Source organism: Dromaius novaehollandiae, chromosome 16 (assembly GCF_036370855.1).
Source record: "Dromaius novaehollandiae isolate bDroNov1 chromosome 16, bDroNov1.hap1, whole genome shotgun sequence".
NCBI classification, from domain to species: Eukaryota; Metazoa; Chordata; class Aves; order Casuariiformes; family Dromaiidae; genus Dromaius; species Dromaius novaehollandiae.
This window is the reverse complement of record NC_088113.1, coordinates 15,408,542-15,424,992: the sequence shown is the minus strand read 5'-3', so window position 1 is coordinate 15,424,992 and position 16,451 is coordinate 15,408,542. Positions and strand designations below refer to the sequence as shown.

At 38.1% G+C, this 16,451-nt stretch overlaps 1 protein-coding gene across 1 annotated transcript; it reads left to right on the top strand.

The window, feature by feature from the left end:
- The first annotated feature begins 3,702 nt into the window (after positions 1–3,702).
- On the top strand, positions 3,703–14,530 carry CTCFL (CCCTC-binding factor like). Its single transcript, XM_064521552.1, has 9 exons — positions 3,703–4,318; positions 5,307–5,556; positions 7,209–7,370; positions 7,850–7,983; positions 9,961–10,081; positions 10,669–10,818; positions 12,156–12,316; positions 13,197–13,379; positions 14,159–14,530. The coding sequence occupies exons 1-9, from the start codon at positions 3,806–3,808 to the stop codon at positions 14,297–14,299; spliced, it is 1,815 nt and encodes a 604-aa protein (XP_064377622.1). The 5' UTR covers positions 3,703–3,805; the 3' UTR covers positions 14,300–14,530.
- Positions 14,531–16,451: the final 1,921 nt, after the last annotated feature.

The window sequence follows — 16,451 nt, the reverse complement described above, 5'->3', positions numbered from 1 at the left end:
GAAAGTGATAATGGAAAACTTTCCAGATGCCAGGTGGAATAGGATATTAAAGCTGTCAAAATAAGTCACAACAAAAAGGCTGAGCTTTCTAGTAGACTAACAGGAGTCATGTTCTGGATGAAAATGGAGTTTTCAAGAACAAGAAACAATATCATAAATGGGATTATTCTGAGCATGTAAGGTTAAATTGGGGCTTCCTTTTTTGGCTTTTTTGCTTTGGTCTTTTTTTCTTTTTTCTTTTTCTTTCTATTACCTGAATTGATCCCATGCTGTAACAGTCCTGATCTACTCGGAGTTTTGTGGACAGGTCAAAAATCTGCAAATAAATCGCACCATTATTGCTTCACATATTTATCTATTCTGGGCCTAATTCCAAACCCATTTAAATCGATGGCAGACCTTCTATTGGCATCAAGGGACTATAGTTTCAGACCTATGACAGGAAGATGGAGGTGCAAAATACACACAATAATGGCTGCTTACACTGCCTCTGCAGTCATCTGAAGTGACTTTCTAAAACACAGGAAGGGAATCAAACTGAAGACTCTGAATTAACTTCAAGGTCAAAGATGCTTTCTTCCATAGTGATGTACCTTTTTATAAAAGTCAGCTGCGCCTAACAGGCACTCAGCATCTTAAATGTATAAAAGACACTGTTCCGATTTAGAGTGAGAATCTGAACAAATAATCCAGTATTTTACTCATGTCAAAAATAGCTGAGCTGCTTATACACAGGGAAAAACACAGATCAGACCCAAGTCTCCTCTGTTTCCCTAGTGCAGCCAAGAGTAGAATTTAGTCTGCTGATTTAGGATTTTAGTTGTCCATGTATTCACCTTCATGCACTGGTAGATTCTTATCAGCAATTTATCTGCAGCTTTGTTTTTTATGTAACCTTTGTTTAGCACAAGAGAATGGGAATCAGTGAAATTCTCTATTAGAAAATACTCCTAATAAACATTAATTCATATTGAATATGTTTACCCCCACAAAATATAATTATGATGCAAAAAAGAAAAAGATTCTCTATTCTTTTCATGGTATAAATGCAGAAAGGAATAGACACGTCAGAGGAGTGGGTAAAAGCCTGAATGCAGTTAGAGATAGGTGATGCAGCAGACAGTATTGGTTACTGCAGAGATTCTATATACAATAGACCATAATGGCCATTATGGAGCCGTTAACCTCTATTGTGTCAAAATGTAATTAGAGAGTGGTAGAATTTCTAGATTGCTGATCCAAGTAGTTCCTTTAAATTCAAGAAAAATGAATTGAAGTGCTATTTTGTGTTTGAGTTATAAATCCTTGAAAATATCAGTTTATAATGGAAATAATGACAGACCTTTAACTATGGCTGCATGGACCGTGCTGGTATTAATAATGCAGAAGTACAAGGCAGGACAGCACTTGGATGTTGATGACTGTTCAAGTGCACAGAAACTCATTAAAATGACCTAAAGGAGGATATATTATTATAACAACTTTTTTCCTCAGTGCCCTTGAACTATCATAATTGCATAGTATACAGTAGCAACTTGGAAAGATTCAGAAATGCGTAAGAAGTATAATTTCTGACTGCAGTCACCAGCAGTGTAATTATATGAATGTATTTTGTATTCTGCACCTTATTCCTTGTGGTTTTGAGAGTCCACCGATTCTGTGGATTATAAATAATGTGGTGTCTAACTAAAATATTGGCCCCAAGTTGTTGGAATAGATAGTCTCCTTTAAATAACTACTTTGAATTTGTGTTGATTCCAAGTAACTTAATAGTTATGAATAACTTGCATTTATTAAATATAAAAGACAATGATATATTATTCTTGCCTTCAGGATCCTGCAGACTTGTGGATAGGAGCAGTTGTTGTCAAGGGTATTTATGGGAGTTATAGAACTTGTTATCTCTGAAGAAAAAGCCCAGTAATGTCAATGACCTAAAATCAGGCTCATCATGAGATTTGGTTTTCAAGATGTGCAGGTTTTAATTTTTCATTCTGCAACTCGTTACAGCGGCCCCACCGATATGACCCTAGTACTTCTCATTGCTAGATCTTCTGCAGGAATTACAATCACTGCCTTTTCCAATGATGTTGTATAGCACCTACTCTCTTGGGCGCCCAAAGTGCAGAAATAATAACGTCCCTGCCAAATCCTGTGGAAAATGGCATGCATGGATCCTGGATACCCAGCAGCATACACTGTATTCAGAAATATGCAGTATGCACAGCATAATATTGGCTTTGTGCAAAATACCACCTCGCCTGACTGAACAGTACAGCTAAATAGATCAGAAACATTTGCTGCTATTTTGTACTAAGGGCATTTCAAAAATGCTGGTTTTAATGGGCTACTTACATAGGTAAGTAAAGCCATGAATTAGGGCTTTTTTTTGTTTTAAGTTCAGTACACTGTTGAGTGGGATCTGAATCATGCTAGGCTAAAGGCACTTTACCACGTGCTGTACTTTGTAACGTACTGAACTATCATTTAGAGATAAGGCTCCAAATCCTTCCTTCGCACCGGTGTATAATAGAGTACTAATAGTAAGTGGGACTCATAAACTGTTGGAGGGTTGCAAATTGCTAGCCTTGAAGGGTACAAAAGATTAAATGTTAGTTTCTCAAATCTTACAAGTTTACCTCAAAGACATTTTTACAATGCCTTTGGAGGACTCTTAAACCTAAAACTTCTTGTTCTTTCACTGAATAACCAATCCTGAACTAAAGTATAGTATAATGATGCTTATATATCGCTCTACTGCCTCTGCAAGCGTACTTCAGCCCACTTTGTAAAACACTCCAAGGGAAAGCGATGACACCGCGCTAGCGGTCACCAGCTCTTCAGCCACGCTCGGCCGACATGGAACCCGGGCTGAAGCGCTTCCCCGAGCGAAACGCGGGAAGTACTTTAAATACTCTGAAAGCGGAAAACCAATCCAGCTCAGCCCGGCGGCCTGCAGCCGAGTGGGAGCACAAGGTTAAGGACTGACAATTACGGCTGGGAGATCCTCCTCCTCCTCCTCCTCCTCCGGGGTTGAGTGTGGCAAAACGCCCGCCTGTCCCCACACGTGGCGTCGCCGCCATGTCCCCGCATGAGGACGAGGGCCCGGGGAGGCCGCAGCAGCAGGGCTGCCTGGGGAGCCCACGCTGCGCTCGGCCCCCGGAGGCCCTGGCGGGGAACCGACAGGAGAAGGAAGCCGTGAGGGCACAGTTCCCCCCCCCGCCCCCCCCAGCACATGGCGCCCGCGGGGCCTCTGCAGCGGGCGGGTTCCCCCCGCGCACACACCCACACCCACCCCGCGGGGTGTGCGGAGGGGCCCGGGCAGCGAGCGCGTCTGCCCGGTGCGGGGCCCGGCGGGCAAAGCCCCTTCGCCGGGCGCCCTCCTAGGCGGGGCGGCGGCGGCCGCGGAAGGGCCGGGCCCGGTGCCGCCCCCTGAGGGAGGGAGGGAGGAGCGCGGCCAGGGGAGGTGCGGGGCTGGGCGGCGGGGCAGGTTGGGCTTGGGACAGGCTGGCGCTGGGGAGGCGAGGGCGAGGAGAGGGGTCGGGCGGGGGGGCTTGCTGGGGGCGGCTGTGGGAGGAGGGGCTTGGGGCAGGGGGATGGCCGCAGCCCTGGAGCGGTTTTGGGAGACAGGGCTTGGGGCAGGGGGGATGGCAGCCATTCCCTTGTGGAAGGCGGCCCAGCGGGTTGCGTGGCAGACCGACCCGTGGGGTAGTGCCGGAGCCGGCGGCAAGGCTGGGGTCTTGTCCCCAAGGCCTCTGATTTTTCCCTCGTCTTTCCCCTCGCCTTTCGACAGGTTGGCTCAGCAATGGATGCGGCCTTCGGGCTGGTGGAGCCTTTCACCAAAATCAAGGGTACGGGAGAAGAGGACGACGAGGACAGGGTAGCCTGGGTGAAGGAGGAGAGCAGTGCCTGTGACTGCGGTGCTGGAGTCACCGCGCTGGATGGAGGAGGTGACCCCCCAGAGTGGTCCCTGCCCCCCGAAGAGGGCGAAAAGCAGTTGCTGACATTACAGACAGTGCATCTGGAGGCGGGGGAAGACGCCTTCCAGGGGGAGCATCAGCTAAGCATGCCGCCGCAGAATGGGGAGCGCGCGGGGGCGTGGGACGGGGCCGGCCTCCTGCAGCCTCTGGTGGTGGTGCAGCAGGGGCACGGTCTTCTCCAGGACCTGCCTGCAGGTGTGGCCCTGAGCGTACAGGAAGGGGTCTGCGTGTTTTATGACCTGGAGGTGATCCAGAGTAGTATTTTGCAAGAAAGAATGCAAGCAAAGAATTTAGAAAGCAAGTCACCAGAGAGCCCGGTAGACATGCTACTGATTGAGGTATAAATTCTGCGTATGGTGAAGACTGATATAATAGCTGTTAGCTAGTAGTGTCGTACTGATACGGTTCTGATTTTAATATTATTTTGCCTAAGCGTTCAAGTTAATTGGACTTAAATATCAAATTCTTCATACAGCTTTTTAGAATTTTCATCCTATATTTAAAAAAGCAAACCAAAGATTTAACCTTCCTAGACTATTAACCCTATTATGACAAGTTTTTAATTCAATTCATTACTTGCTAGTTCTGTACTATTTGTGTTTGACAGCATAGATCTGTTAAGTAGCGTTGGACAATTTTCCTTGTTCTCCTACATCAGTACAATACAGCAGTGATTGTTGTCAAAGCTGGATGCATACCATGGTTTCATTTAACGTGCATTGTATTGAAAGGACATGCAAATCTTGGTATTAATACTGTGCTGTTGGTTTTATTTTAAAGAAAAAAGCATATTTCCCCTTTTAAAAGTCATCTGCCACTCTATATTTTCAGAGGTATGATCGTATTCAAACTTATCTAATGCGGAAAAGTACCAGGATGTTATTAATTGCCATATGACCAAGAACAACACATGGACATTACAAGCTGGCTGCCCAAGTCCTTTATTAGTTTGGTTAAAAAAAAAATTAAGAACATATTTTCTTTGGCCTTTCATTTTAAAAGATAAATATGTTGGAATTAAATTTAAAATGTTTAAAAAATATTTCAGGATGTAAGTTTCTATGTTCTGAGTGCTGTAGTGTCAAAAAGATGCTATGAAATTTGATATAAAATTTTGAAGACTTAGGGCTCAATTTTACAGATTGCTCATCCTCCATTTAGGCTGCTGCACGTTAAATGCGAACTTTAGTTGCAGTGCTGTCCATCACATTTAGACTGAAAATCAAAGTGAGTTAGTAGCTTGCTTCTTGTTGGTAGCTTGGATGTTTTCTGACTAGTTTTGATTAGGAGAGCTGTAAACTTTTTTCTTTTTTCTTTTCTAAATAGCTTGACGGAGATAAAGATGTCATCGCACTTGAAAATAAGGTCCAGCCACTAACTCCATCTGAAGAGGGAGGAGAAAAGGAACTTTTCAGTGTTGGGGAAGCAAAGAGCCTGGACTGTAAAGCCAGTGGTGATTTGTTGGTTTCATGCAATAAACACAAACAACAGGAATATGTGAATCCATCAGAACAAGCTGTTACCAAAAGTCCCAAGTCTCTAAAACCTCAAATTAGCACTTCATGTCAGAAAAAAGGTAAAAAGTTGACTGCATAATATTTGTAGTTTATTTTTAGATAGCATATTTTAGATTAGATTTATAAGTAAAGTTGAAATGTTATAGGAAACTTTCACAGTGTTTATTGTTAGGTTTAGATTAGCTTAAATCTCATTTTTAATGGAAATTTGGAAGAAGGAATAATACCCTTCAGTCCTAAGTGAGGAAGATACTCAGTTTGATGTCATCTGTGTAGTGTTCAGGAGAGAGATTTTGAATAGTGTTTAGAAATTAATGGTCTTTTGAACAGTATACAATACTTCAAACCTCCAGGGAGCTTTCAATGTCAATATTGTATATAAATGCCTTTGAATAAACCTAATAAAGTATTTAGTCTTTCTTAGTCCCTTCATTCCATTTCAAAATGTGCATGTTCAGGGGCTTGTGGATGAGCTTAGAATGATTCCAAGCTGCAGGCTGAGAAACAGTGGTAGGTAAATATCGATGCCTGTCATCAAGGTATCTACCAGAATCTAAATAGAAGTGACAGAAAATAGGTGATTTAAGAAACACAGAAGTATGTTGCAGGAGTTAGGGTTTGACTTAGAAGGGAATAGAGGCGTGACTTTCTCAAGAAACTGTGTGCTGTAAAAGCTGGATGACATCAGTAGAGTTGAAGAATCTACAAATGCATGTGCCATAATATGGATATTGTACCAGTTGTTAATATCCCTTGTTTTAGTCACTGTGTTTATAGGAAACACATTTGAGCAGCTTTAACAAAGCTAACTATTGTATGAGCATGAATCCATAATGAATAAATAAAAATAAAGTGTTTTCGTTTGCTGTTATTGAAGTGTTAGCCGCACATCTCTGTGCAGTATGAAGCACTGTATAAAATACATTTTGGTCTCAGCATGAAAATCACTACAGAAAGTGCACTTGGGAGCTGAGATGGCTGTTCTGGAAAGGCTCTTCAAATATGACAGTATTTGCCATTTGGCAGTTCTGAATCTTCAAAAATGAAAGTCTGTCATATTTCCTCTTAACTTGTTACTGTCTAAAGAAATTCATTATTGCTGTGATACGAGTTTGGAAATGTTACGAAATCCAGAAAGGAGCATAACTCTCTTCCTTGACTTCTTCAAGGAATTGATCTATCTTTCCTCAAATTCAGCTAATAATTTTAAAGAAGCTTCATCCATCATAATAAGTTTTACTTATATTTTATGGATTCAGGCCTACAAGAAAACTGATGATATCTTAACCTGCCATTTCCAGTTCTTTGAGCAAGCTTAATTAATACTAGTTACACAGTTGACATCAGGAAGTGTGTAGCATAGGTCCCGATGAGCCAAATACTAATACCATCAAGAGAGGAAGTTTCCTCCTGTCTTGGAGGTGAGAGCTAGACTAGGAGTTAGGTTTCCGGGGATTAGGTTCTAAGCTGTATCACTAACTCATTGCACTATTTTTGGATGAATCACTTCAGTCTTAAATAGGTATAATAATTCCTGTCTAACAACTTGACTTTTTTATAATGCATTTTGAAGTTCTTCTATTAAAGGTATTGTAGAAGTGTGAAGTAGTTTTACCCAGACTAGAGGAACTATATTGAAATTGGTGCTATTTTTGAAAAAGTAAAGTCATTTTGTGGCTCATATGATCTAAACGTGATTTTGTTCTCACAGCAGTTTTCAACTGTGATTTGTGCGCGTTCACCTCACTCAGAATATCAAGTCTTAACCGTCATGTGAAAATCCATTCTGATGAAAAACGTCATGTGTGTCACCTGTGTCTCAAGGCTTTTCGTACAGCTACTCTCCTGCGTAACCATGTGAATGCACATACAGGTAACTAATGTATGAGAACACTTTACTGTTGCATATTACCTGCAAAATTTAATAGACAGGTGACTTTGTCTTAAGGGTCATGTTCAGTCATCATTCTGTGCTCAGAACTTTCACTGATTTCACTGGGAGTTCCACACTGAACACACGTGATTTACAGTTATTAACTCTCTCTGTAGGTATGCATTTATCTTATTAGGTATCATTATACAAAATTTTTCAACTGAATATAGATTTCAGTTGGTACCGATTCCTACATACGTGATATGTTCTATCTCATTTTTTTCCTCTTTTGTTATTTAACTATATGAAGCAAATTGATTAACCTTGTGTTTATAATAAACCTAGGATGTATACTTATTGTCTATAACAATTTCTGAGATCCTAAATTTTTATATATAAGAAAAATTGTGCATGCTTATTTGAAAAAATGCATTGTTGTGTTTTTAAATAAAAATCTAAGATTTGGTATATTTTTACAGGGACCAGACCATATAAATGCAGTGACTGTGATATGGCATTTGTGACCAGTGGTGAGCTTGCACGACACAGGCGTTACAAGCATACTTTAGAAAAACCTTTCAAGTGTTCAATATGTAAATATTCTAGCGTAGAAGTAAGTGCAGCATTACTGAATCTTTTGGGAGGGTTTATAGACTTTCAGATACTAAGATTTCAATATACTGTGAGGTCATAGTGTTTTTGCTAGACTGTTAACCTTGAACTTTTTGCTGAATTGGGACCTACCTGTGCATGTATCATGCTGCCTGTATTGTCCTTGTTTGTTGTCAAGTTCATATCTGAGATCAGTTCAGTAAATTAGAGAGGTAATGGCAGTTGTCAAGCTACAGTATTAATATTTAGCTTGCTTGAGTTGTACTGGTGAAAGTCACCATGGTGATGTGGAAGTATGTGTTTTTGCTGAGTTGGGAGGAATGGCCAAGCTTATGGTTGCTGCAGTACATTCATACTTTGAAGGAGGACCAAAGTGTGTTGAAGGCAAAGCAGGGAGCTCTGTGGGATCCCAGGAATCAGTGGCCCATGTATCTAGTAGCCTCAAGGTGAAGGCCAAGGTTCTGCTAATGGCCTGTGGACCACACTGAAGTATTGAATTCCATTCTTCTAGTATGTTATTGCAGAATTATTGTATGATATCAGATAAATAAAACTTTGTGAAGGTACGCCTTTCATGTTTTATGCAGATCTTTTCTTCCCTATCTCCCCTCAGAAAAGGAAAAAAGCAGTCTGAATTCCTTACTTTGTCCATATAGTAAAATTTATAAATGAATTATATGAAATTAGTACTTGTGGATTTATTTAGCTTTTAAAAATTAGCTCCCTTCTAAGGACCTTTTTCTTTTTTAATGTACTAAAACTGCTGCTAGATAATGTATTCATCTTAACTTGATCCTACAAAAAGATACTTGGTTTTCTTTTTGCATTTCACTGAATATACCGTAGACAAGAAGACTGGCAAAGTAAAATGAAGCTAATGTATAATGTTTATGTGCTTGATGTTTGTTTTTGTTACATGATTGGAATTTTCTTAATCTGGAAATAAAAAAATTAGAAACTGCCTAAAGGTTCACTGGGAAAAAATAAGTTTTCGGTCATGCACCTATGACTGAATGTGTCACTGTCATGGTTGTATCAGTAGATAATCAGTATCTACGTTTTTACATGCTGCATCCAGATCTAAAGCTGTAGGCCAGCCTGAACTTTATTCTAGACACCTCATGTTGCCAATTAGATTTTGAATAACTTTTATCTTTAAAAACCTTCTCAGTTTACGTTGCTCTATTCTTTCCTTTGTTGAGGTAAGGAATTATTCAGCACTCATTGCTGTTGCAGAACTTTCACTGATACTTCTGTAAGCTTTGCCTGAATAAGGAGAGCTTGAGGAGCCCCCTAATAATACCATGCATATGGTTTGACTTTTGTATGGCAAAATTGGTTTGACTTTTGTATGGCAAAATTGGCAATCATGCTTAATTTTATTCAAGTGAACAGTGTTGCTGATTTGAATGGATCTAGCAGTGAGTTCATAAAGTATGTTTATAAGTGGAGGAATTCAACATTAGGAAATCCTAGTTTTAGGTTGCATACCTACAGTGTTTGTATAGAACGTATCACAAGAACAATAAACAACTGAAAAATGAATTAAACTTTTGTAATGAGATTGCTTCATTAGGATTTGAAGATGAATAAATACTTTGATTAGTGAGTTTTGGCTTTTGTTTATTTTTCCTGAGTATTTTCAAAGTGTTTTAAGTTTGGCTTATCAAAGTAGCCTGAAGGTGGTAGGTATCCCATTTCGCTCATTTAGAAATTGTAGCCTTCATGTTCTCATTGTGAAGTTTCTCCTTTTCTTAATGTCAGTGTTAGAGATGGAAGCAAGAAGCTAGATGGGAAGTTACCTAACTAAAAACACAGAAGTCTGATTATGCAGGAAAATTGGGAAGTGGACTAGTTCTGGGATTGATATAATATTTGAAATTGCAATAGAATTATTTTGTAAAATTGCATACATTTTAATTGATTGGGCTTTTGTAATATAAATGTTATTGCAGAAAATTTCTTATTTTTATGCTAGGCAAGCAAACTGAAGCGACACATTCGCTCACATACAGGAGAGCGTCCTTATGCCTGTTACCTTTGCAGTTATGCTAGCAAAGATACATGTAAACTGAAAAGACACATGATAACTCATTCAGGTAGGACTTCGTGATGTAATCAATCCTATGTCCCTTGTATGTCTTTAAAATTCATAGGTTTACCAATTACTTTAGAGTGACCTAATTTCAGACTCTAAAATGCAATAGGCAGTTTTTCATTTATGATTTTGAGTAAAAACATGGGAAACATTATGGGGAAGAAAGGTAAGAAAAGAAGTTACCTTCCCCCATTATCAGTGGCTTGTGTTGCATCACTTCTTTATTATATGGTGTTTACAGCTGTTCAACCCTTCTTCTTGCACATTTGATCAACAGTATTTTTTATAAAATATTCAGGACAGAATAAACGATTATTAAAATAAATTATGATTAATAATTTAGAATTATATTAATGGCTTTATGCTTTGTTAGTTTGACTCACAGCTACTGGAGACCTAAGATCTTGCATGATAATCAGCTATGTAAACTTGTTTAGCCTTTTGTGCATTGTCTGCTAACAATAAGATTTTGGTGGGCCTGGAGACCGACGCTGTTAAAATGTAGATGTTGGTCTATGGGAATTTTGCATTTGCATCAATTATGGAGGGAAGCGTTTCTAAGTATATATAATTTTTTGATTTTCATAGGTGAAAAACCGTATGAATGTTATGTTTGCCAGGCCAGATTCACTCAAAGTGGTACCATGAAAATTCATATATTACAAAAGCATGGTGAAAATGTGCCAAAATACCAATGTCCACATTGTAGTACATTTATTGCAAGAAAAAGTGACTTGGGTGAGTTTAAAGAAAAAATTGAAAATGAAATTAGAGATAATTAGGGGTGAAAGCTGTATCTAATTTTTACTGTGTATACCGATACCAAATATGCTATATTTGACTTTATATCATTGCAGAATATCTCCAGAGAAAATATATTCATTGATTTAAAGGTTACTTCCTTCTGCAAGGAGATGTGGTGACATCTTGTGGTTGATCCTTTTTTTATGTTTAAAATGTGAAGTATCAAATCTTTAGCTTTCTTTGCTTAATACCTGTGGCATTGTGACTTTCTGTTTCCCAGTAAGAAGGTACCTAACAAAAATCTACATTCATGTATTGCCGAATTTATTCTTAAAGCTGCAGAAAATGGAGCAGATCTGTATGAAGCCATTTCAGTTCTCACGTTCTGTTTCCTTCTCAGCTCTAGTTAATATATGAATATCTGTATAGCTATGTGAGAAACTAAAATAAATTGAATGTTTTAGTATATACATGTTTTTACATATACAAAATCAGCTTTTACCTCTTAGCTTGAAATTGCTCTGCATTTTTTGGTTGCTGAGCACATCGTCCTTGTAATTTAGAAGTATACATGGAATTGCATTAATTAATAAAATGCAAGTTAACTTTTAAGTTCGACTTTATCAATTCTGCCTGCAGTGTTTTTTCTATGCTTCAAACATTCAAAACCCTTAGAATTCTAAATTTTATTAGATCACTACCAAAGATGGTTTTGAGGTTCTGTAACAGTTATGAGACATTGCAAGTGATACAATACACTAAAAAAAAAAAAGCTTTCAGGTGCCTTTAGCATCTATTTATATTTTCAAATAAAGCTCCTATTGAAATCTATTGGTATTTGAAAGAAGTGCAATTTTTTTTATATATATACACCATTTCTTTGTTCTTTTTTGCATTTATCATTTTGTTATTGTAAATACTACTTTGGGTAGCATTTATTTGTGTATATAGATAAAAACAGGCACTTGCTAGAATTTTCAAAAGAATTCGATTTCCATGGAAATCGATGAGGCTTAAGCTTATAAACTGCTTAATTTCTCTGGAAAGTCATGGTGTCTTGTTGCATCTTTAGTTAGTCAAATTGCATTGAGAAACTGGCTGTTTGGAACTTGAGAGAGCCAAATCCCATGCTTTCTGAGGTTATGAGTTCAATAGTATGTTTTCTATGTTTTTGCCACTATAAGAAGGAACACAGAAGGTTCTTTTCTGTATTTTACTGTACCACATACGCACAAGTGCATACTCAGGGCTATGCACAATCTAACTCTTGTCCAAAACTGTGGAAATCCAAAACTCACCATTAAAATTAATTGCTTTTACTAACTGTTTAGGTGTCCACTTGCGAAATCTGCATTCCTACATGGCAGTGGCAGTTAAATGCAGTTACTGTGAAGCCGCTTTTCATGAGCGCTATGCTCTTACTCAGCACAAGAAGACTCACAGAAATGAAAAAAGATTCAGATGTGATCAGTGCAGCTATGCATGCAAGCAGGTATTTAATTGAAAAATGATTGCTTATTCAATCAATGCTTTGGTAAGGTAAGGTTAGCTTTGGGGATATATTTACCTTAAAAAGATAAAAGTTTTTGTTACTGCAGTTTTATAAAATACTGTAGTTATATTTATTTGCAAGATAAATGGTTGACGAAAAAACAGTAAAATTGGAACGCGAAAAACGTCTAAGGCTATCTGATAAATCTTTTGTACATGAATTGTTTAGGAGTGTAAAGTAAGAGCAGTCATTTTTTGGTGACGTTTTGATGAGAACAAATTATTTGTACTGTAAGTATAATTTTCAGCAGTGTCACAGAATGTGGTCTGAACTAAATTTTTTATTAAAGAAAAAAGTGCTATAAAATATTTGGGATATCATTGTTTCCAAACTTTGAGAAATGATTGGATTTCAGCAGAGGATTGCTGCAAGTTTAGAGGCATAGCAGCTCAACTGGAGAGAAGTTTCCAACAGAAAGTGGGAGAAGGGATGCTGAGAGCTCTCAAAACACTCAAAATAGGCAGTTCTTGATTCTGTGCTTACTCTCACTTTTATAGAAGAGAATTTCGTTTTATTCCAGACATCCCTCACTTGATTTCATCCTGACCTGAAAAAATTAGAAAACTTAAATTTGATCTTATTGCCTCTTATCTTCTGCCTTTGGTCCTGATTATCTTCTTTGCTAACCTTAATAAAGTTAGGAGGAAAAACTCTGACCTACTAGTCAGTAGGCATTAACCTAACATATTCTTTGGCATCTCTTTACAGTGAAGGATAATTAAGGAGCCTGTGCAACATCCTTGTACTTCTGTGTGTGTGTGTGTTTTTTGAACTTGTCACCAAGTTGGATAGTTATATTACAAATACTTTTTTGTTTCAGGAACGATGCTTACTTGTGCATAAACGAACCCATACTGGTGAGAAGCCCTTTACTTGCTTGTGCTGCGGCAAAAGCTTTCGACGAAAGCAGCTTCTCACTGTTCACTTTAGGAAGCACCACGATTCCAATTTTAAACCTACAGTTTATGAATGCCCTAAATGTGGTAAGGGCTATTCACGCTGGGTAAGATACTTCCTTTTAAGGAATCTCAGTGGAGTTATCTTTAGTCGAGTATTACATATCACGTTGCCGTAAAGGACTGAGAGTAAAAAGCAGTGTACAGGCTAGAATGTTAACCCCTTAATGCTGAGCCAGCAGCAACTTGTTTGTTTTTTTCTAAGCCTTACATTGGTGAATTAATAAAGACATTACAGTTTTCCTCTTTTAGGTAGAAAATATCTGCCAGGTGGTATTTTCAGGGGTGATACCAGTTTGTACAATCCAGTGTTGGAGTTATTAATGTTTAGTACAATAGCCTACTCAGAACAAACAGGAAGGCAGTGTGGAGGTGTGAATTTTAGCACAAACAGAAGTACTTGGAAAGCTAATTGAAGGGAAAGAGTTCTGGGTCCAGTTCAGCAAGGAAAGTATGAAATTACTATTCGCTTCAAAATCATATGCTATAAGAAAGTATCACTGCTTTTGGATTAACTATAAAACTGAACTGTTAACTACAAAAGCCAATGCAACCTTTTTGACATTTTATGTGTAAAACCTTATTGCTTACCTGTGAATCAGATAATTTTATTTTATGCCCATCAAGTGACAGTGTTCCTATAAAGCAGAATTTTAATATGTATTCTGGACAGATCTTCAGGAGTTTAAGGAAGTTGTTAACTAAGTCAGACTTTCACTTAGTGTTCCAAAATTTGTCTATCAGAACCATATTTGTTTTTTTGGTGTTAAAGTGCTTACATAGATTAATATTTGATTTATATATTTATGCTTCATTATGCTAACAGAGTAATATGCATAAGCATGCTGAAAATTGTGGATTGGTGAGGGCAAAAGCTGTTACATCCAGGAAAAGAAGCAAGGGCAAAAAGAAAAAACGCGAGAACCTAAAGCATGTTAAGCAAGAAGGTAATCAGCGAATAAGTTAGAATTTAATCATGTAAATTAGAATCAAGAATAAAAGGCTAAGGCAGTGACTCTCCCCTGCTGTTTAATTACTGTTTCACAATGAAGCTAATTTAAGTGCTAATAATGGAAGAACGCTTCAGAAAAGTCTTTATTGCGTGTCAAAATTCTAGTCATCTGAGCTTGGGTCATTGCTCAGGTGCCCATATTCCCCTGCTCCTGCAAATGTCTTCCTAAACTCCCTACTCAGCAAAGCTTACAAATGCATTTTTCTTTTCCTTTTTTAAAAAAAATCACTTTTCCTTTATCATTTCTGAGTGAGCCATAGTGAGTTTTCTTAAGAGCCCCTTTTTTAGTAATAGATACTGCCTTAAATATAGACCAGCTTGAAAACTCTCCAATTTCAGAATTCAAACCGGATGTTAATCACGACAGAGCTAGCACAGCTTAGCAAAAGTTGTTCTTCCTTCTCTCATGCTTTTGCCAGATAATGGTCAAATAATCATAAAAATGCTAGTGGTTTAAATAGCTAGATTTATCCCTCTGTCATGTCACAGAAATGATCAGGCCAGTTTACAGGGCTCTTGGTTCAAGGTGTGCACTCAGACCCTTGTAATTACTTAGTATTAATTAATGTAGATAACTCTTGAGCACTGAGTGTTCATTCCATAAATTTCAATATATAATAAAGAGTAAATAATCTCTTTTCTCCTCTTCCCTTTGCTTCCCCATCTTTTCTGATTAGCTTAAAGATTCCCAGAAAGTGAGTAAGTTCAGATTTTGGCAGACCAGAAGGGTTGGGAAGGGTAGACTAATTTGTCAGTTGATGTCCTCTCAGAGGGAGTTCCACAGCAATAACCTAAGTGTTTATACCAGTATATTCCCGATAAAATTATTTATGCTTTATCTTCTTTCAACCCTAAAAAGATGTTAATTTTTATTCTCTTAAAGAAACCTTAGGTTGTTGTCAGGTTTGTTAATATTCTAATAGTTCCACCTTTCAGCGTTAACTTGACCCAGAGGCAGTATCTGCCCATAGTTTCATTTATGTACGTTTCTGTTGAATTAGCCAGAGCACAATGTAGAATACTCAGTTAGTCAAGGCCAAAGGCAGACACCTTGTATCCCCATGCATTGCATCCTGCCTTCCCCTTGTCTGTTTGGTCTCATGCTGAATCTCTGCACTGTTGCAGGGTGACAGTTGTTCATTTGTTTCTGAGGTCATCTTCAGGGCCCCTAAGGGAAGAAAAAAAGCTTTGCCTGACTGGAGTATCCTGTTAGTTTTTGCCTCTCTGCCTCACAGATACTGTTTGAAGGCCATAGTAGTCTCCTTGATATGATTTTTAAGGTGATTTTTGTGGAGAAAGGGTCAAGAATGGAGACATATCTAAAAGCCTAGGTGTCCCAAAACCTTACATTTTGGTATATCAGATTATATTTGTGCTGACACGTGGCCAATGACACTGAGATAAAATTTGACATAGTGAAAAGAAGAAATGGTGATGTTTTTCTGAATCTAATGAATATATATCAGCAGCTGAATTTACATTAGCATTGACACTTCTGTTTTCACTGGTAAGGCTATAATGGTATGGTTAGAAAAAAATGCTACAGCTGCAGTGTTCTGTTTTTGCAGTAATTAGATTTTGTTGTTTATTAATGTGTTGCTATATGCAAATTTTATCTTTCTGGTGTCTTGAAGGTCCCTTCAGCTGGAAGTTTTCTTTTCTAAGCAGAGATGATGTCTCTTTAGGTGTTGCTCATGCAAGTACTCAGTCCATTAATTCACTTGCACAAAAATTAGAAATCTCTGTGCTGGTTTCAGAAGGTTTTTCCTGGAATTGACTTTTGGGAGTCTGTATTGCTCTTCACTTCTTGCACAACTTGCAGAGGCCTATAGGATACTATATGAGGCTTTCTAAAAGATCACATAATCCCAATAACTTTGCTCTTGTTAGAAAATACCTGTGCAACTGGTGCAGTTGATGACTTGCTGTTACTAAAATGAAAAAAAAAAAAAAAAAGTATGTGTGCGAGAAGTAAACTTCGAGTTAAATAATGCTTAGTTTTCCTCTGATAAGAATATCATGGGTACTGTTCATTAACAAAACTTGTAATACAGTGTTCAAAATAAAATTCATTCATCCCTCTGAATAAAATTTTTAAAGATAAAAA

Coding starts and splice junctions, on each gene's coding strand:
- CTCFL (XM_064521552.1), top strand. CDS start 3,806: ATGGATGCGGCCTTCGGGCTGGTGGAGCCTTTCACCAAAATCAAGGGT. Junction 7,371..7,849: donor CCATGTGAATGCACATACAG/GTAACTAATGTA, acceptor ATATTTTTACAG/GGACCAGACCATATAAATGC. Junction 12,317..13,196: donor GCAGCTATGCATGCAAGCAG/GTATTTAATTGA, acceptor TTTTTGTTTCAG/GAACGATGCTTACTTGTGCA.